Source organism: Alosa alosa, chromosome 6 (assembly GCF_017589495.1).
Source record: "Alosa alosa isolate M-15738 ecotype Scorff River chromosome 6, AALO_Geno_1.1, whole genome shotgun sequence".
Lineage (NCBI taxonomy): Eukaryota > Metazoa > Chordata > Actinopteri > Clupeiformes > Clupeidae > Alosa > Alosa alosa.
The window spans coordinates 34,668,371-34,689,635 of NC_063194.1; the positions used below are offsets into that span (position 1 = coordinate 34,668,371).

A 21,265-nucleotide genomic window follows, 5' to 3' on the forward strand; every position below is an offset into this window, starting at 1 on the left:
GTGTGTGACCTCGTGTGGACTTACGATGGAGAGTTTCTCGGTGGTGGTGAAGCGTCACGGTGTGTGTGTGTGTGTGTGTGTGTGTGTGTGTGTGTGTGTTTGACCTCGTGTGGACTTACGATGGAGAGTTTCTCGGTGGTGGTGAAGCGTATGGTGTGTGTGTGTGTGTGTGTGTGTGTGTGTGTGTGTGTGTGTGTGTGTGTGTGTGTGTGTGTGTGTGTGTGTGTGTGTGTGTTTGACCTCGTGTGGACTTACGATGGAGAGTTTCTCGGTGGTGGTGAAGCGTGCGGTGTGTGTGTGTGTGTGTGTGTGTGTGTGTGTGTGTGTTTGACCTCGTGTGGACTTACGATGGAGAGTTTCTCGGTGGTGGTGAAGCATACAGTGTGTGTGTGTGTGTGTGTGTGTGTGTGTGACCTCGTGTGGACTTACGATGGAGAGTTTCTCGGTGGTGGTGAAGCGTATGATGTGTGTGTGTGTGTGTGTGTGTGTGTGTGTGGACTTACGATGGAGAGTTTCTCGGTGGTGGTGAAGCGTACGGTGTGTGTGTGTGTGTGTGTGTGTGTGTGTGGACTTAATGATGGGAAAGATTTCGGTGGTGGTGAAGCTTGATGTGTGTGTGTGTGTGTGTGTGTGTGTGGACTTACGATGGACAGTTTCGGTGGTGGTGAAGCGTACGGTGTGTGTGTGTGTGTGTGTGTGTGTGGACTTACGATGGAGAGTTTCTCGGTGGTGGTGAAGCGTGCCAGGATCTCCGCTCGTTTGTTTGACCACGGCTCAAAGTCCACGCCCACACTCTCCTCGTCCCGATCACGACGCTTCCTCCCCAGCTCCTGGACAACAGCACACACACACACACACAGACACTGCGTTTACACACACAAGTTCACACGCCATTACACACACGCCATAATAACACACAATAACACACACATCGCCTATTATCATCAATAATAACACACACAATAATAACACACACACGCGACATTACACACACACACACACACACACACACACACACACAACGTTTACACACAGGGGGGTTACCCCTGCAGCTGCCATATTGCTGGAGGCAGCACGTTTACTGTCTATGCTGCATTCCATTTACATCATTCAAGTTGTAAAGTGTGAAATCTGTGTGTGTGTGTGTGTGTGCTTGTGTGTGTGTTACCCCTGCAGAAGCACTGTGTGTGTGTGTATATGTGTATGTGTAGTGATGGGCAAATGAAGCTTTGGTGAAGCACTGAACCACTTAGAACAGTTGATTCGAAAATGGGTTCATTACTGGAAGCTTCAGTAACAGCGACCTCTCCTGGTGAAGTGCCAAGACTGCATCTAAATGATCCCGGCTGGATAGTGGACAGGAAGCTTTACTAGTGAAATAAATCTAGTGCACGCACCTAATCACCTTCACAATAATAATAGCCACTTCAATATTCATCATTACCTCGACACACCCCCACACACGTAGTGCACATGAATACAAATAAAGATTGATAAGGAGCCATCAGAATAAAGTTTCCCATCGGAGCAGAGTGGTTCAAATGGAGTGTGTGTGTGTGTGTGTGTGTGTGTGTGTGTGTGTGTGTGTGTGTGTGTGTGAGTGTGTGTGTGTGTTACCCCTGCAAAAGCGCTGTGTGTGTGAGTGTGTGTGTGTTACCCTGCAGAAGCGCTGTGTGTGTGTGTGTGTGTGTGTGTGTGTGTGTGTGTGTGTTACCCCTGCAGAAGCGCTGTGTGTGTGTGTGTGTGTGAGTGTGTGTGTGTGTTACCCCTGCAGAAGCGCTGTGTGTGTGTGTGTGTGTGTGTGTGTGAGTGTGTGTGTGTTACCCCTGCAGAAGCGCTGTGTGTGAGTGTGTGTGTGTGAGTGTGTGTGTGTGTGTGTGTGTGTGTGTTACCCTGCAGAAGCGCTGTGTGTGTGTGTGTGTGTGTGTGTGTGTGTGTGTGTGTGTGTGTGTGTGTTACCCCTGCAGAAGCGCTGTGTGTGTGTGTGTGAGTGTGTGTGTGTTACCCTGCAGAAGCACTGTGTGTGTGTGTGTTACCCTGCAGAAGCACTGTGTGTGTGTGTGTTACCCTGCAGAAGCACTGTGTGTGTGTGTGTTACCCTGCAGAAGCACTGTGTGTGTGTGTGTTACCCTGCAGAAGCACTGTGTGTGTGTGTGTTACCCTGCAGAAGCACTGTGTGTGTGTGTGTTACCCTGCAGAAGCACTGTGTGTGTGTGTGTTACCCTGCAGAAGCACTGTGTGTGTGTGTGTTACCCTGCAGAAGCACTGTGTGTGTGTGTGTGTGTGTGTGTGTGTGTTACCCCTGCAGAAGCGCTGTGTGTGTGTGTGTTACCCCTGCAAAAGCGCTGTGTGTGTGAGTGTGTGTGTGTTACCCTGCAGAAGCGCTGTGTGAGAGTGTGTGTGTGTTACCCTGCAGAAGCACTGTGTGTGTGTGTGTTACCCCTGCAGAAGCTCTGTGTGTGTGTGTGTGTGTGTGCTTGTGTGTGTGTTACCCCTGCAGAAGCACTGTGTGTGTGTGTATATGTGTATGTGTAGTGATGGGCAAATGAAGCTTTGGTGAAGCACTGAACCACTTAGAACAGTTGATTCGAAAATGGGTTCATTACTGGAAGCTTCAGTAACAGCGACCTCTCCTGGTGAAGTGCCAAGACTGCATCTAAATGATCCCGGCTGGATAGTGGACAGGAAGCTTTACTAGTGAAATAAATCTAGTGCACGCACCTAACCACTTTAATATGTAAGCTACCCCCTGCAGAAGCCTGTGTGTGAGTGGGGCTGCCGCCGAGGCGCTTAATAGACAGTGGGTCAGTCCCGTCCAGGAGGGAGCTCAGGGGGTCAGTCGCCACGGAGCTGGACGAGGAGGAGGAGGCGGTGGACGAGGTGCTGCCCCGCCGAGCAGTGCGCCGAGACTTGGACTCCGTCACCTGGACACACACACACACACACACATTATACACGCACGCACACACACACGCACACGCACACACAAGCACGCACGCACGCACGCACACACACACACACACACACACACACACACACACACAAGAGCATCAAGGCCCACTCCATCATCATTATCACACTTGCCCAAGTTGACTGGACCTGCTGCCAGGTCAGCTGATATTTTAAGACCATAATAAACACACACCAACACACACACACACACTGGATGCTGCTGGCGCGGCGGCTTACCATGATGGGTTTGAGGGGGTGGTACTCATTCCCCTCCACCGCCAGCGACTCGGAGCGACACGCCTGCAGCTCCGCAGAGTACTTGCGCATTCGCGAGTGCCTGCGAACATCATCATGACATATCGCGCATACAACAGCAGGCTGTGATGGAGCATGACATATCGCGCATACAACAGCAGGCTGTGATGGAGCATGACTACACAAGCTTCATCCTTATGCACGGCACACGGAGCTCAGAGAAAAACACTTATTTAACTACCGGCTACTTTGTTTGTTTACATGGGCTGCATGATTTATTTATTCCTTGTCCAACGCTCACTAGATGCATTTAATATTAACTTTACAGCATAGCCTACATCAGGTGACACCTAACTAACTCTTCATACCAAGCCGACTGACATTGCAGCTAATAGACATCCTTCACCATAAATAGACATGATTCTACATTTTGATGTATATAAAACATGATTCGTCATGTTTTATATATACTCTTAATGTCAAAGATTGTATCACACACCGTCAATCGCTTGACATAATGGTGCAAAGTGAAAACAAACATCAGAAAGAATGCAAAATCTTACCACTGAACAGCAGCCATTTTTTGTCATGTGACAGCTTCCTCTTCCGTGAGTTCTTATTTTGATACGAAAACTACATCGCCCAAAATGCAACACCAGATAGAATAGGATGTCAGGGGCAGCTCACAAGGGATGAAGTCTGTGTGCGGCAACTAGCGAACGGTCGGAGTGTTCTCCTGATATCTGAACTACCCGGTGCAATGTCGTAAACAGTGAAACACTACAGCGGGAACCCAAGATCTCTTCTGTGTCGGATGGGTGAGTGTTTGTGAAGGAAGTCGCCGACGAGCCTGACTCGCTCGCTAACTTCTGATGTTTGCAACAGCCACCATCCTCACCAGCGCTTCATTCATCTGCATCCGCTTGACCCGCTAACGTCTGTGGACACTGCTCAGTAACAGAAGAGACCTCTCCCGAGATAGTTGTGTGTGTGCGTGTGTTCGTTTGGTCAGTCTGCCCAGCCTCCTCACTGAGTCCGCTCCAAGTTTTCGGGTGACATCCCAGATTAGCTCGCATATTAGCTGATTAGCTTGCCTTTCCAATGATGACCCTATTCACGCTTTCTACAATAACCCAATTACAACAACCATCCGAGAACTGTCTGATTCCATTCTATTGTTATGGAGTTGGCACAGTGATTATAAAGTCTCTGGTTGGCAATCGACCCCTGTCTGGTGTTTAAACACGACAGCATCACTAGGCTCCGCGGTTGTCAGCCACATGTCCTACTGCTCACCAGACTGTAGACTGCGCTGAATGTTTATCACACTGAATCATTGTCAGGATATCATGGCTACTAAGCTTAACCATGCAGGCCTACTGTTAAACTTGTTCGCTCCTGGATTCATATCTTGGATGGACACAATCCCACTTTACTTTTGGAAGACGAAATCGAGTCCTACTTCCATGCCCATAACCTCCACACTGGTTTATCATGGTCACCGGTCAGCTGCTTGAAAACAAGGTCGTGTTTCACTAGTGAGAGAGAGGTGAGGAGGAAAGAGAGGAGGAGAGAGGTGATGAGAAGAGAGAGGAGGAGAGAGAGGAGCAGGGCCAGTTATCCGTTATCCAGTCAGCCGTTATTTGAGGAGAATACACAGAGGTCGGCCTAAAAATCTCCTCTCTTGTCTCTGCCAGAGAGAGAGAGAGAGAGAGAGTGAGCGAGCGTATGGGAGAGAGAGAGAGAGAGAGAGAGAGAGAGAGAGGGAGGGAGGGAGGGAGAGAGATCCCTTCAACAGCTGAATGTCCTGAGTAGTTGCGGGCGGTAGGCCGCCTGGTTCTATGAGGCCTGTCTGTCCAGCCGTGTCTGTCCTCTCCTGCATGTGATTGGCTGCTGTCCACTCTGTCCTCTCCTGCGTGTGATTGGCTGCTGGCTGCTGTCCACTCTGTCCTCTCCTGCATGTGATTGGCTGCTGTCCACTCTGTCCTCTCCTGCGTGTGATTGGCTGCTGTCCACTCTGTCCCTCTCCATTGGGCCGCTGGCTGCTGTCCACCTGTCCTGTCCTCTCCTGGCGGTGTGATTGGCTGCCGTCCACTCTGTCCTCTCCCCGCGCAGATTGGCTGCTGTCCACTCTGTCCTCTCCTGCGTGTGATTGGCTGCTGGCTGCTGCTGGCTGCTGTCCACTCTGTCCTCTCCTGCGTGTGATTGGCTGCTGTCCACTCTGTCCTCTCCTGCGTGTGATTGGCTGCTGGCTGCTGTCCACTCTGTCCTGTTTACAGTGAAGGTGACCTCAGCACCCAGCAGCTGACCAGTGGGGTTTCTGGGCTAAAAATAGCGCGAGTGGCCTTGCTCATAACTTGTCCCTCGTTAGTGCAGAGCTGCATGGCCTCTGTACACCTCAGGGATGTGTGTGTGTGTGTGTGTGTGTGTGTGTGTGTGTGGGATGGCATGCAAACGCACTGCAAAGAGCCGTCAGGGGCCATGTGACAAAATCCCCCCTGTGACCATGGGAACCAATTAGATGAGGGGACCACAACGCTCACATGGAATTATGGGAAGTGAAGTCATTTGGACCTCTCGCATCCATCTGGTTTGGATAAGGGGGTGTGGTCATATGTCAGTCATGCTTATGGGCCCGGCGTAGCGCATGTGTGTCTGCCAGGGGGAGGGGCTGAGGGGAACGCTGAGGAAGGGAATGGATCTGATTGGCTGCTGCTGAGGAGGGAGTGGATCTGATTGGCTGCTGCTGAGGAGGGAGTGGATCTGATTGGCTGTTGCTGATGTGTTGATGTCATGAGTGAAAGTAGGAGAGGGGGAAAAGTGATGGTGTCCGGTGTGTGTGTGTGTGTCGGGTGTTCACTGCCTGCTGTGTGTGTGTGTGTGTGTGTGTGTGTGTGTGTGTCGGGTGTCCACTGCCTGCTGTGTGTGTGTGTGTGTGTGTGTGTGTGTGTGTCGGGTGTCCACCGCCTGCATTGATCTGATGTGGGGCGTAACCTGGATCCTCAGTGGACGGATCTCAATGACCATCTCTTACATGTGATCTATTAATGTGTGTGTGTGTGTGTGTGTGTGTGTGTGTCTGTTCCACATATCAGTGCAGACACTAGACCCCCTGCCATTCTCGAGGTGTGTGTGTGTGTGTGTATGTGCCATTCCTCGAGGTCTGTTGTGTGTGTGTGTGTGTGTGTGTACACCATTACTCGAGGCCTGTGTGTGTGTGTGTGTGTGTGTGTGTTACCCCTGCAGAAGCGCTGTGTGTGAGTGTAGGGGCGTGTGTGTGTATGTGTGTGTTACCCCTGCAGAAGCGCTGTGTGAGTGTGTGTGTGTGTGTGTGTGTGTGTTTACCCCTGCAGAAGCGCAGTGTGTGTGTGTGTGTGTACCGTTCCTTGAGGCCTGCTGTGTGTGAGTGTGTGTACACCATTCCTCGAGGCCTGCTGTGTGTGTGTGTGTGTGTGTACCGTTCCTTGAGGCCTGCTGTGTGTGAGTGTGTGTACACCATTCCTCGAGGCCTGCTGTGTGTGTGTGTGTGTGTTTGTACCGTTCCTCGAGGCCTGCCTTGTGTGTGTGTGTGTGTGTGTGTGTGTGTGTTTTAGTGGCGTTCCTCGAGGTCTGCTTGTTGTTGATATTCCATCTGTGGAGCGATGATGCGTGAGGCATGTGATTGGTCCCTGCGGTGACCCGCTGCTTTTTGGGCGGCGGCCTGGTTAAGAATGCATGAGCTCCTTCTGCGCTGCGGCCGGGCCAAGCACAGCTCGGCGTTATCTCTGAAACCCAGCGCCGGCTCCGTGGAGCCCAGGGGATCGGGTGGCCCCTCCAGGCCCAGCCACGGAGCCCTGAACTGGGCCACCCTCCACCGCACACCCCCCTCCTGCCCCCAGCCCTGGAGCACAGCGGAAACACTATTACTCATCAAACATTCATGCACACACAGATCCTTTGTGTATGTGTGTGTCTGTCTGTCTGTGTGTGTGTGAGAGAGAGTGTGTGTGTGAGTGTGAGTGTGTGTGTGTGTGAGTGTGTGTGTGAGAGTGTGTGTGTGAGTGTGTGTGTGTGTGTGTGTGTGTGTGTGTGTGAGAGAGAGTGTGTGTGTGGTTGGTGAACAGCTGTCGGTAAAGAGGAGCAACAGTCTAGTTGAGGAACTCACTCTACACTGGACATGACAAGACGCAGTGAGTGGTGTGTGTGTGGGTGTGTGTGGGGGTGTGTGGGTGGGGGTGGGTGTGTTTGTTTGGGTGCGTGTGTGTGGGTGTTTTTGTGTGGGTGGGTGTGTGGTATAGGCGATGCTTTATGTACCCTTGAATGTCAAAGCAGTATCATCTCTGAGAATATTTGAATCCTTTCTGTTAGACATTTGATTGGAGGATTTAAATGAAGAATTCCAATGTGTGTGTGATCTGCACTGGAACATTGAAGTAACACAGAGGTGATTTGTGCATGGAGGGGGTTTTTAAGGGGATGCAAATGTTGGGGTGTGTGTGTGTGTGTGTGTGTGCGTGCGTGCGTGCGAGCGAAACAGACAGGCAAAGAGAGGAAATGTAGCCGATGTGTGGACAAAGAAGTGTGTGTTCTGCTACATCGTTAGTGTGTGTATTTGTGGTTTGTTTGTGGACATGCATTCTGTAAACGAATACAGATTTGTATACAGCCTCAATGAAAGATCCTTTGTGACCGACTACATGGAAGACTGAAGGGTGTGTGTGTGTGTGAGGTTGTTTTTTGTTTGCATCTAGCCTTGTTTATTTTCTGTGTGTCTAGTGTGTGTGTGTGTGTGTGTGTGTGTGTTATTGTGTCTAGTGTGAGTGTGTTCTGTGACGCAGTATGAAACAGTGGTGACCTTTGTGATTGACTTCACGACCGTCGTTTGTGTGCATTTGTGTTGACCTCTCAAGGGGCATGGTGTGTGTGTGTGTGTGTGTGTGTGTGTTCATACATGAACTTGTTAGGGGTTGAGGGGAGATCCTTTTTTTTGAGTGTGTGTGTTTATGTGCGTGTGTGATTACGATCACACAGCTGTCATGTCATGGACAATGCTTGGCAGAGGGATAAAGTGTAGGGTATACCAGTCTAATGTGTGTGTGTGTGTGTGTGTAAGGCCTGCGTGCGTGGTGGCGCTGCAGGCGCTTGGCGATGTGTGTGTGTGTGTGCGTAAAAGGGCGCGTGCAAGGCATGCGCGTGTGTGCCTGCATTTGCGCGTCTGTGTGTGTGTGCCTGTGTGCGTGTGTGTGTGTAACAGGAGGTGTGACGCGGAGCTGGCGGTGGCTGGTTGCCCGGGTGATGCGTGTGCTGCTGCGCTGGACTCGGCTCTGCTGCGGAGTGAGGGGGCGTGGCCATGTAGCTCACAGGCTCCGCCTGCTGTGGCGTTATTGGCGGCTGCTGCTGAAGTCGCTCTACTACAACTCGCTCTGCAACTCGGACACGGTGCTGGACGCTGTCTTCGAGCCCATCTACTGGCTGGTGGACAACCTCACCCGCTGGTTTGGAGTGGTGAGTGTAGCAGGCAGGCCTACAGACTACACTACCCATGATGCACTCCCCCACAACAAATTCACCAGGCCTACAGACTACACTACCCATGATGCACTCCCCCACAACACATTCACCAGGCCTACAGACTACACTACCCATGATGCACTCCCCCACAACACATTCACCAGGCCTACAGACAACACTACCCATAATGGACTCTCCCACAACACATTCACCATGGGCCTGTACTACGAAGCGGGGTTACTGGCTTATCTGGGTAACCGAGAGTAACTTGATCCGTGGCGTGAACTTCCCGATTAACCCGTACTACAAAGGTGGATAGGTTTTAACCGAGGTATGCTGCCATGAAAACTTACGCTGCATCTCAAACCTGCTCCACCAGGTTATGTTCTTGGTTAACCCCGGTTTCCGTTAACCACACCCTTTATAAGTACCACCCTCCACTAACAATTTCTCCCGAGACATGTCGGCGCATCTGGATGATCCATACGACATTGGAGCACAAATCGTGAGGGACTCTCTTCAAGAGGGCTTAGGGGTTTTAGAGACCGCCAGAAAGTATATATAGCCTACCCGACGATATTCTCTATGAAGATATATATTGTCAGCCAAGGGAATTCGTTATCTTTGTCAGATGATCTAGGAAGACGTCTCATAGCAATGCCCGTGGACATTCATGTATTCCATCGGTGATGCAAGAATACTGTATGTCCGAAAATAAATCGGACATAGGCCTACAGTATGCTGAAAATCTGAGCAAGAATAGCCTAAAATAAATCGGACATAGCCTACAGTAGGCCTAATAAATTAAAATCACCATTTTAACAAACTTCTTGAATTGAAGGTCATATTACTGTACCCTGCACATAAAGGCTACACATTTCCACAGCACCAGAATCCGACCAAATGCCTCCCTCAACCCCCTCCATAAGCCTTCCACTATTATTTGCGATGGCCAACTCTTCTGCTACTGTAAAACACGCTGGTGCCAGGGACGGATTAAACAAATATGGGCCCCTGTGCACAATATCAAAAAGGCCCCTTCCCCTGACCACACTTGGAGCGTAACGCGGCTGCCAGCACTTCTCTCTTTGCTGTCGCTGTGCAGGCTGGTGCACAATTTCACACAATGAAAATGTAGTACATTGTGTCATATATTATAACTCAGGCCCACACAGAAATTAATTCCAGCAGCTGTTTTATTATTAGGCTGCAATCTCCCTTTGCTGTCCAAACAGTCTACAGCAACATTTTTCACTAAACGGACCGACACAGTTGTCATATCTGACGGACCGGTAGCAGGGGATTTGATAGTATTTTGTGAGAGGTGGTGCTGATCATATTACGGGGTTCGGGATGTCTCCCGGAAAATTTCGAAATTCTGGCTGTTAAATATACCCTTTAACGCGAGTTTGAAGGGGCATACAAACTTTAACAGAGCAAGCAGGGCCCGTTTTCTGTCTGACTCAGGTGACGGAACATTGGGTAACCTGTATGATAAAGGTTTTCACTTCACTGCTGCTTGACACTACCTTGCATGGAGACATATTTCACATTAACAGTGGAGATGTTAGCAAAACTATAGCGTTTGGTAAATGAAGATGCAGATCATCTCCCTAATTAATTTCTTTGCGCAACAGCCCACATTATCGCGCTCACTCCAGCGAAGACTAGTGAAATAAGTGTAGGCCTATCTGTCATCGGCATCGCCATAGGCTATTTGCTACGATATAAGCTACTGTTAGGCCTACAACAAGTCACGAATTATTAGGCTATCCAATCCAATCCAACCCATTGGCTGAGGGCCCCTGTGCACGTGAACTTGGCACAAGCCATGATCCGTCCTTGGCTGGTGCCTTTTCTCCTACAGTAGTATTCAAAGACACCTTTTTCTTGTTAGCTGTAAAACAGAGGCCAAGTGAAGGCTATAAGCTAGGCCTACATGTTTTCATAATTAAGAAATATTAATGCAAGCTATAACTATATAAACCTACTATTCTGAATAATGTTTTTGTGTTTCATTTTCACCTGCTGCCATGTGCGTTTGGCAATGGTGTTGCATCTGAAATGTTCACAGGATTAGGCATACATAAATCAGTCAATGGGGGCTACTTAAACATTCAATTATCCTATTACTGTAATCTATATGCCCACTTCTGAATTGGGTTGCATCTGTAGACATTTCTATGAACTCAAAATAGGCAATTTAATTATTTCAACTCATTTCAGACATTCCTAAGCTACTAATCCTCCGTAACACATATTTGAAGAACATGTGGGAATAAAACTTTACTTTTAGGCATTTAGGCTACCCAATATGCAATACGTTGCCAACATCCTTGCCTTGCTTTGTTCACCGACGTATTTAATTTTTTCTTAGAGTGGGTTTTAATTCCTCATACCTTGTCATAATAATTGTGCATTCATCATCCGTAAAATAAGGTGATCAAGGTTATCATTGAAAGTGGTGACTTGGCGCTGCAACCCCCTTTATGTGAACGCCAAGACAAACTCCAATTAGGTTAACCCCGGCTCAACAAATCAACTTCATAATCAGCGTCGTAGTACCGATTAACACCAATTAAGATAACCAGGTTTTGTCAACCCTGGTTTAACAAAGTAACCCTGGGTTACATCTGGGTAGGTTAAGCTCCCTTCGTAGTACAGGCCCCAGGCCTACAGACTACACTACCCATCATGCACTCTCCCACAACACATACACCAGGCCTACAGACTACACTAACCATCATGCACTCTCCCACAACACATACACCAGGCCTACAGACTACAATCTCCATGATGAATTCTCCCATCTTAACTGACCTTAACTGTTCATTACAAATTAAATTATATAAGCTCACCTACAAGAAGGACCCAAAGCTACCATCTTTGTCCATACAAGGATATCGGGATCTCTTTATATAGGCAAAGATTGCAGATATGGGTCTTTTTTTGTAGACAATATGCAGAGGTCTATTGGGCTTTTGAATTCTCCTTATTCTAGGAAATTCTGGGAAATGAAACTCCCATTTCATTTTATCTCCCAGAATGCCATTAATGAAACACTTAATCTGATCAGACTTCATGTTGGTAGACTGTGTTGCTAGGCTGTCCTTAATGTCCTGGTGTGTGTGTGCGTCCGTGCGTCTGTGCGTGTGTGTGTGTGCACAGGTGTTTGTGTGTCTGGTGGTGGCACTGACCAGTTCTGTGGTGCTGATCGTGTACGCTTGTGTGCTGCCTCTGATCCTGGAGACGTACGCTCCTCACTGGGTGCTCTGGCACCTCTGCTACGGACACTGGAACCTGCTGATGGTCACCTTCCACTACTACAAGGCCACCAGCACCTCCCCTGGACATCCCCCACAGGTACACACACACACAAATACACACAAATACACACACACACAGACACATTTGAGCTAACCCTGTTTTCCCATTTTGTGTGTGTGTGTGTGCGTGTGTGTGCGTGCATGCGTGGTGATAGCGCAAGCGCAAGGTGTGTAAAAGGCGTGTGTGTAAAAGTGCGTGCAGGTGTGTTTCGTTCATTTCCTGCCTTAGGAGAGGAGAGATGTACCAACTGTGACCATGTGTAAGAAGTGCATCATCCCAAAGCCAGCACGCACTCACCACTGCAGTATCTGCAACAGGTGAGGACACACACACCTCTCAGCACACGCTCAGCATACGTTCAACAACACACACACACAACACACACACACACAGACACACCCCTCCTGTTTTGAACTAGTCCATCTAACTCCTGTATGTTGTTGTAGATGCATCCTGAAGATGGATCACCACTGTCGTATCCTTTCAGACCTGCTGTGTTGTTCTGCTGTCAGTTATTAATCAGGACTGACACGCTCCCCTGCTGTGTTGTACTGCTGTGAGTTATTATTCAGTACTGACACGGTCCCCTGCTGTGTTGTACTGCTGTGAGTTATTAATCAGGACTGACACGCTCACTTGCATTAATAGCGCACCTGAGGTCACCTGCATTAATAGCGCACCTGAGGTCAGCTGAAGGGGGTGTTGAAATGTCCGCCTTAACCCTGGTGTCCAGCGTGGCTGAATAACTGTGTCGGACATTTCAACCATCGCCACTTCTTCTGCTTCTGTCTGTACATGACCATGGGGTGTGTGTACTGCAGCATCAGCTCCCTGGACATGTTTATAGACGCATACAATGCTGTGGAGGTAAGCGTGTGTGTGTGTGTGTGTGTGTGTGTACATGTGTACATGACCATGGGGTGTGTGTACTGCAGCATCAGCTCCCTGGACATGTTCATAGACACATACAATGCCGTGCGTGCACAGTGTGTGTTGGGTCCAGTTGTACAGGTGTTAGGGTGTGTGTGTGTGTGTGGAGCACAATGTAGGTTCAATAATGATGATTAATACCATTAAAAAGGCAGTCTCTGGAGCTGTAATATGTACTGTCACCCTGCTCATAATATATGCACAAATAAATGTGCTGGGTCGCTGCTACTGCAGTGTGTCCATGGCATGCTAAGGCAAGTCCAAATCACGTCCACGCCGGCCCCACGTGCCCAAAGATGCACTCGCTAGAAGTTGAAGGAGAATTAGTGGATTAGTACTAGGGGGCAAGTAGGGGGCAGGTAAGGTCAGGCCCAGTGATGTTTAGGGGGCAGGTAGGGTAATGACCGGGTGATGTCTAGGGGGCAGGTAGGGTAATGACCGGGTGATGTCTAGGGGGCAAATGGGAAAACAGGGCTGGGCGATAAAACGATAGCGATATGTATCGCAATAGACATGTAACCGATATCAATAAAAAATACGTTCGATAGAACATTCGATAATTAAAAGCAACACACACCTCCTGCCTTACGTTGTCCATAAATAAATAGGCTAAATATATATTGCATTGTAGCTATGTGCAACTCGACCAGAGTAGCCTAGGCGATAGAAGTAGGCCTACCTCAACACAGACTCTCAATGAGTCCTTGCCCCGTGCACTCTCTCACTCCCTCTCAACAGGCGCATCCCTCCTCAGCATGCACATGTAATCCAAACATTCACAATCGTGCAAGACGACTGCTAAATTGCTATTAAATCCGGTTAGCATCATTAGCACGCTGCACAAATTTGTTCAAAACGGTCGCATTCAAATTGACTGCTAAGTTCTAATCATCTCAATCCCGATGTAAATGGAACAGTATTTTCCAAGACTCAAACGGGCCTGTCCCAAGAAGAAAAAATATTCATTTGAAATATAAACACACGTGAGGAAACTGAACAGTCTAACCAGTAGACTATGATAAACTAGCAAATTAAGCTACTTTGTTTACAATATTTCCAGGCTTCAACCAGTGCTGCTTTTCATTCAGACTTATGTGCACATTTATTTATTTGAGTGTTTTTCATTATATTGCTATTTTTCCTCTTTTTGCTTTGATTGACAACTGAGGTGATTAAAATCAGAGGAATTGGTTAAGTTTAAAATAAGTGTTTAAATTTAACTTTTTTTCTCCCTTTCTGGTCCTTATCTGAAATAGATTTAAAAAAAAAAATCAATAATTATTGATATCGAGTGATATGAAATACTTTGTATAAAATATATCGTGATAGAGTTTTCAGCCATATCGCCCAGCCCTAGTCATAACCTCATAAACTGCAGTTAAACCAAGTGGACACCATCAGCTTCACACAGCAAAGGGGTGAATTTACCGCATCTTACCCTTTTGTGTTCAGACATGCCTTCACCTGCGTGGCATCTGGACTTAGTACTAGGGGGCAGGTAGGGTCAGGCTTGGTTATGTCTAGGGGGCAGGTAGGGTCAGGCCCGGTGATGTCTAGGTCAAATAATGTGGACAATTGTGTTCATGCATACAGCCCACCCGCGTTTTCTGTCTGTCTGTCTGTCTGTCTGTCTGTCTGTCTGTCTGTCCGTGTGTGTGTCCGTGTCCGTGTGTGTATGCGCATGTGTGTGTGTCCGTGTGTGTGTGTGTGTGTGCGCGCATGTGTGTGTGTGTCAGTGTCATGTCCAGCTGATTCATGTCATCTCCTGTAGTCACATCGGAGCCTGGAGCGTGAGTTGCCAGGTGACAAGGTGACGGGGGCGGGGCTTCTGTATAGTCTCCTCCCCCCTGGATACATGACGATGCAGGTAGCAGCAAAGCACCCTGGGATAGAGTCCTCCATGTGGAGCTAGTAGTGCCCTGTAGTACAAGGCTGTGTGTGTGTGTGTGTGTTGTGTTGTGTTAGTGTGTTTTGTCTTTGGCAGACGTCTGTAGTGTGTGTGTGTGTGTGTGTGTGTGTGGTGTTGTGTTAGTGTGTTTTGTCTTTGGCAGACATCTGTAGTGGGTGTGTGTAAACCCAGATGTCATAGAGGTTTTGTCCACTTATTTAAACAGTCTATGGTGTAGACCCAGCATTGTGTTGGTGCTGGTCCGCTTCGGCAGACAGCTCTCTCTCTCCCTTGTTCTCTCTCTCTCTCCCTTGTTCTCTCTCTCTTCATCCCTTGTTCTCTCTCTCTTCATCCCTTGTTCTCTCTCTCTCTCTCTATCCCTTGTTCTTTCTCTCTCTGTCTCTCTCATCCCTTGTTCTCTCTCTCTTCATCCCTCTCTCTCTCTCTATCCCTTGTTCTTTCTCTCTCTCTCTCTCTCTCTCATCCCTTGTTCTTTCTCTCTCTCTGTCTCTCTCTCATCCCTTGTTCTCTCTCTCTCTCTATCCCTTGTTCTTTCTCTCTCTCTCTCTCTCTATCCCTTGTTCTTTCTCTTCTCTCTCTCTCTCTCTATCCCTTGTTCTTTCTCTCTCCCTGTCTCTCCTTCATCCCTCATTCTCTTTCTCTTCATCCCTTGTTCTCTCTCTCTCTGTCTCTACATCCCCTGTTCTCTCTTTCTCTCTCTCTCTTCATCCCTCGTTCTTTCTCCCTCTCCTCCAGAGCTCCTACCAGACTCCTGCTCCTCCCTACACCTTCAGTGAGAGACTCCACCACAAGAGCATCATCTACCTCTGGGTCCTCACCAGGTAGGACACACACATATAGACACACACACACACACACACACTCCTCTCTCTCTCACATGCACACGTACTTGCACTCGCACTCTCACACACACACACACACACACACACACACTCCCTCTCTCACACGCACACGCACTTGCACTCACACACTCACGCACTCACACGCACACACACACACACACACACACCCTCTCTCACACGCACACGCACTTGCACTCACACACTCACACACTCGCACACTCGCACACTCACACACACACACACACACACACACAAAGCGCTTTCAGATATAACCTCCGGAGTATATGCGGAGGTTTGTCAAACGGAGGTCCTACCCTTCGGATGATTCAGATATGATGCTAACCCGCGGACCTTTATACTGACCTTATACGACGACGTGATGTATGCTACATACACGACATTACAGAATCTCCATGTGGTTGTCGAGTGAGGGGTGGGGGCTTGTAGAGTTCACAAGATGCGAGATATGACGAGAATACGCGCGCCGCTGCCTGTCACAGCTGCTTTTTGTTTACAAAGTGTAGCCTATGCATTATGTAGGCTAAAGAAGAGAAATCTATTTCAGCGTGAGGCTAATACTTGGAAGTAGGCGCCACGTAAGCGCGACTTGAAATTGACCTACAGTATTTGTATGTGTGCTTCGAATAAACACATTTATCTGTTTTCAACATTATGTAGCCTACTAGAATCTGGTTTGCGTTGGAGAGAGAGAGCATGCACAAACTTTATGGTAGGCTACCAGCCAATTCAGTAGGCTAACTCAAGACTTCAAGGCCATCATACAACGTTTTTAAGCAACAAACAAAATACTGACATAACAGTGAAGTTGTTTGTTTTTTCATGGTTTATTTTTTCCAAAAGCATCCTCTCCCCATGTGTCTATTGCATTTACGTAAGGAGCTTGGAACAAAGTTGGCTTTTCTTCGTTTTCATTTCTCTAGGCATATATGCTCAGCAAATATCAGCGAAGCCCAGCAGGTCATGAAGGCTATCAATGAACAGAAAACCGCGGTTATTAACAATTTATTAAATACTCCTGTTATTGTCGTCCAACCACGCCGCGCTGTAGGCTACTGCCTTTTCAGCGCCTTCTGCTGATGATGATTCAGTCTTTTGAATTCGTTTGGCCTTGCCATGCAGTTGTAACGTGTCTCTAACGTTGCCTTCATGTGTTCTATCAAAATGCTGTCTGCCCTCATGGACAGTAGCTCCGTGATGTCTGCATCTTTCCAGGTCGGAGATTTTCTGGACAGCATTATGCCACTCCATCATAACACTGGCATTTAAGTCAGATCTAACCACATGGACGATCTAAAGAAACGGCCACCAACACGGCCCTCTCACTAGGTGTGAATTTTAACCGCATGTTAACGCCTCGTTCAGACACAGCACATTTACATAATGTCCAGAGGAAACACTAGGGGGGGGGTGTAGTAGAACAACCGGCTAAATTCGGACTTCCATATGACCGGTTATGTCGTTCAGATATACGGCCCCACCGTTTAACATCGGCAGAACCTCCGGTCTTACACGTATGTCTGAAAGCGCTTACATTACATTCACACTCACTTTCAACAAGAGACTGTTCCACAATAACAGTATCAAACTGTTTTACAATTATAACATGCGTGCGTGTGTGTGTGTGTGTGCGTGTGCGTGTGTGTGTGTGTGCGTGTGTGTGTGTAGCTCGGTGGCGTTGGCTCTGGGTGGGCTGACGCTGTGGCACTCTGTGATGACCCTGCGCGGAGAGACGAGTGTGGAGCGCCACATCAACCGCAAGGAGGCCAAACGCCTCCAACAGCTGGGCAAGGTACACACACACACACACACACACACACACACACACACACACGAGTGTAGAGATCAGACATTAGTGCACAGGATTGTGGGATAGATCAGGCATTAGTGCATTTAGTGCACATTTGGTTCACTATATATTCATTCCCATGCACACTTACTGTACGTCATGACCATAGACTGTATATATAGAACTGGACAGTCTATGGTCATAACTGATAAAGTCCGTGAGTGGAACATGCATGGCTGACCCCCCCCGCTCTCTCTCTCCGTAGGTGTTCAGAAACCCATACTACTTTGGACGAGTCAACAACTTCAAAATCCTGTTTGGAGTGGAGAAGAGGAGGTGGGTGCAGAGTAGAGCACAGACGCTTAACTGACCAATCAGAATTCAGCATTACGTATACGCTCTGGTCAGAAGTGTGTGTGTGTAAAACGATGATACCAGGTAGGGAAGTGTGTGTGTGTGTATCATGATCGGCTCTGGTCAGAAGTGTGTGTGTATACGTATACGCCCTGGTAGGAAGTGTGTGTGTGTGTGTGTGTGTGTGTGTGTATACGTATACACTCTGGTAGGAAGTGTGTGTGTGTGTGTATACGTATATGCTCTGGTCAGAAGTGTGTGTGTGTATACGTATACGCTCTGGTCAGTGGTCAGTCATGCATGCATCTTACAGAGCTGATGTGTGTGTGTGTGTATATCTGCGACACGCCTGGTCAGTGGTCAGTCATGCATGCATCTTACACAGAGCAGATGTGTGTGCGGTGGTGATCGCGGCTCTGGTCAGTGGTCAGTCATGCATGCATCTTACAGAGCAGATGTGTGTGTGTGTGTGTATACGCTCTGGTCAGTGGTCAGTCATGCATGCATCTTACAGAGCAGATGTGTGTGTGTGTGTATACGTATACGCTCTGGTCAGTGGTCAGTCATGCATGCATCTTACAGAGCAGATGTGTGTGTGTGTATACGTATACGCTCTGGTCAGTGGTCAGTCATGCATGCATCTTACAGAGCAGATGTGATGTGTGTATTAGCAGATCGCTCTGGTCAGTGGTCAGTCATGCATGCATCTTACAGAGCAGATATTATTATATTATTATCATTATCGCTCTGGTCAGTGGTCAGTCATGCATGCATCTTACAGAGCAGATGTGTGTGTGTGTGTATACGTATACGCTCTGGTCAGTGGTCAGTCATGCATGCATCTTACAGAGCAGATGTGTGTGATGTGTAGCATACGTCTCCATTCCTTTCGTGTGTGTGTGTGTGTGTCTAATGTGTGTGCGTGCGTGCGTGTGTGTATGTGTGTGCTGTCAGTGTGGTGTGTGTGTTTGTGCCTGCGTCTAAGTGGTGTGTGTGTGTCTCTCAGTGGTGTGCGTGTGCGTGCCTAAGTGGTGTGCGTGTGTGTGCGTGCATCTAAGTGATGTGTGTGTGTGTGTGCGTGCATCTAAGTGATGTGTGTGTGTGTGTGTGTGCGTGTGTGTGTGTCTAAGTGGTGTGTGTGTGTCTAAGTGGTGTGTGCGTCAGTGGTGTGTGTGTGTGTGTGTGCGTGCGTGCGTCAGTGGTGTGTGCGTGTGTGTGTCTAAGTGATGTGTGTGTGTGTGTCTGTGTCTGTGTCTAAGTGGTGTGTGTGTGTGCGTGTGTGCATCAGTGGTGCGTGCGTGCGTGCGTCAGTGGTGTGTGTAACTCTGGTCCTCCTCTGCCCCCTCAGCCACTGGGTCACCCGTGTCCTGTTGCCCTCCTCCCACCCCCCCCTCGGAGATGGCCTCATATGGGATGCCCCCAGAGGACTGACCCCATGGCCATCTGACCCCCCACCCCCCTCATGGACACACACCAGCGTCGCCCCCTAGAGGAGCTCTGGAGCACTGCAGCAGGCTGACGCTGAGCACTGGACGCTGCTGGGAGCTGAGCTCGGATCCAAAATGGAGCTCGTCGCACTGCAGCAGGACCGGCGCACAAAACCCTCTTTGGGGACAACTGATGGATTTCTACTTTCTACTAACGAACAGCGTGTGATTCAGTGTACGTGTTTTTCGTGTGTGTGTGTTGTAGATGTGCCGAGTTGTGAGACATTCTTGGTGCCAAAGACATCTTGTGCAGCGCTGACGCTGTGCTGAGGGCAGCCGCCATCTTGGCTCAACTCCCACCTGCGGAACTGCATCTGGTCAGCACAGGGCCTCCAGTTTCTCTCAACTCCCACCTGCGGAACTGCATCTGGTCAGCACAGGGCCTCCATCTCGGCTCAATCTGCACTGCTCCATAACAAAGCAACTGATGGCAGGACGGACTGACCCAGGTTCTGCTCCAAGATGGACGGGCCATTTCAGCTTCTTCTCCAAGTCATCAGTGAACAAACAGCGTCTTGTCCGGTCACCACAGATCCAATATGGAGGGTCTGGAGATAACGAACTAACTGGGTGTGTTGTTCTCAGCGTGTGTGTGTGTGTGTGTGTGTGCGTGCGTGCGTGCGAGTGATCAGTGTGTGTCAGTTCTCAGCAGATGTGTTTGTGTGATAAAAGCAAAAGCAAAAGCCACCAGCATCAGTCAAGACTGCTTGCAGAAAACCTCTTAACGAACATGTGACATCAGTCTGAAGCTAACCAATGGAAAGATTGGTTCTCCTTGAGAGGCGGAGTCATTGAGGAACAGGGTGGGTGTGGTCTTCTTGACTGACATTCTTAAGATGAGCGTACGGAGGGCCAGTTCTCTCACAGTGTTACATTTAATTAAATATCAATTAATCAGAACCACTAATTAGTCCAACTAGCCTGCCAACGGAACCCGGCCCAGATCCCATAGCAACAGTTCATGCGCATGGGAACGTCGTCACCATCGTCACCTCATGTGGGAATAAGAGGTGCGTTCATGCGCATGGGAACGTCGTCACGTTGTAGTTGGTTTGTAGTCCTTGTGGACTTTGATATTCAACCGTTTTAATGTGAACTTGGGAATTTGCCGTTTTTATCACTTGAAAGCTGCATATCCTTCTCTCCCAAACGTCTTACACCATATTTTAATCAAATACAGTTGTTTATTTCAGATTAGTGAATATGTTTTACCTTTGTTGTGGCATCCGTGTTGGTTACGATTGTGACGGCAAAGCACATGCACACTCGCGTGGGGGAAAACCAGTGTGATCACGGGGCGGTCCCTCATACTCCCAAACGGAACCCGTGGGGATGATACTGGCACCGTGGACACAGAGGTTGCCATGACTACAAGACCGATAGGAGCGATGCTCCATCCTGACTGTTTAAAACTATTTGTATAATTTTTTTTTTTTTCTCCTTTATTTTTGTGAATGTTTCTGAAATACACAGTTTAACACAACAGAAAACACACACCCGTGTTAATCTTACAAAATGTTTTAATGACCGGTGAACTTGTGTGTTGTGTTGTTATGAGTCTGGTTGCCATGACGCTAAATGAATGTCCAATACTGACGATGCTCTTCCAGAACTCCCCTCTCTGTGGGTCAGTGGTCCACACAGACACACACACACCTAACCAATCAGCACAGAGAGGAGCATCCACCTCACAGGACTTCCTGTTGGTCAGTGGCGCGGCAGCAGTGCTGGACTCTCTTGTCGTGTATGGGACGAAGCGGCCCGGCACAGGCGAGATTACATCAGCGTAGTGGATGATTAAAAAGATGTGGCGGGGGAGGGGAGGGTCCCAGAATCCTCTGCTGTAAACGCACGCACACGCACACACACACACACACACACACACACACACACATCCTTGTCTCTCAAACAC

At 48.6% G+C, this 21,265-nt stretch overlaps 2 protein-coding genes across 2 annotated transcripts in view; one reads left to right on the top strand and one right to left on the bottom strand.

Moving 5' to 3' along the window:
* vps35l (VPS35 endosomal protein sorting factor like) overlaps window positions 1-3,842 on the bottom strand; it is a 28,151-nt gene extending 24,309 nt beyond the window's left edge. Inside the window, exons 1-6 of the mRNA XM_048245532.1 lie at window positions 3,771-3,842; window positions 3,190-3,289; window positions 2,783-2,924; window positions 2,596-2,612; window positions 1,825-1,857; window positions 711-830 (exon numbers count right to left, since the gene is read on the bottom strand). Coding sequence (XP_048101489.1) covers window positions 711-830; window positions 1,825-1,857; window positions 2,596-2,612; window positions 2,783-2,924; window positions 3,190-3,289; window positions 3,771-3,787 — 429 coding nt within the window. The 5' untranslated portion in view covers window positions 3,788-3,842. The remainder of the gene's footprint in view (window positions 1-710; window positions 831-1,824; window positions 1,858-2,595; window positions 2,613-2,782; window positions 2,925-3,189; window positions 3,290-3,770) is intronic.
* Window positions 3,843-3,879: 37 nt separating this feature from the next.
* zdhhc16b (zinc finger DHHC-type palmitoyltransferase 16b) lies at window positions 3,880-20,847 on the top strand. The gene is made up of 10 exons (XM_048245734.1): window positions 3,880-4,025; window positions 8,441-8,691; window positions 11,866-12,060; window positions 12,253-12,341; window positions 12,471-12,499; window positions 12,758-12,891; window positions 15,599-15,684; window positions 17,392-17,515; window positions 17,778-17,848; window positions 19,215-20,847. The coding sequence occupies exons 1-10, from the start codon at window positions 4,022-4,024 to the stop codon at window positions 19,354-19,356; spliced, it is 1,125 nt and encodes a 374-aa protein (XP_048101691.1). The 5' UTR covers window positions 3,880-4,021; the 3' UTR covers window positions 19,357-20,847.
* The last annotated feature ends 418 nt before the right edge of the window (window positions 20,848-21,265 follow it).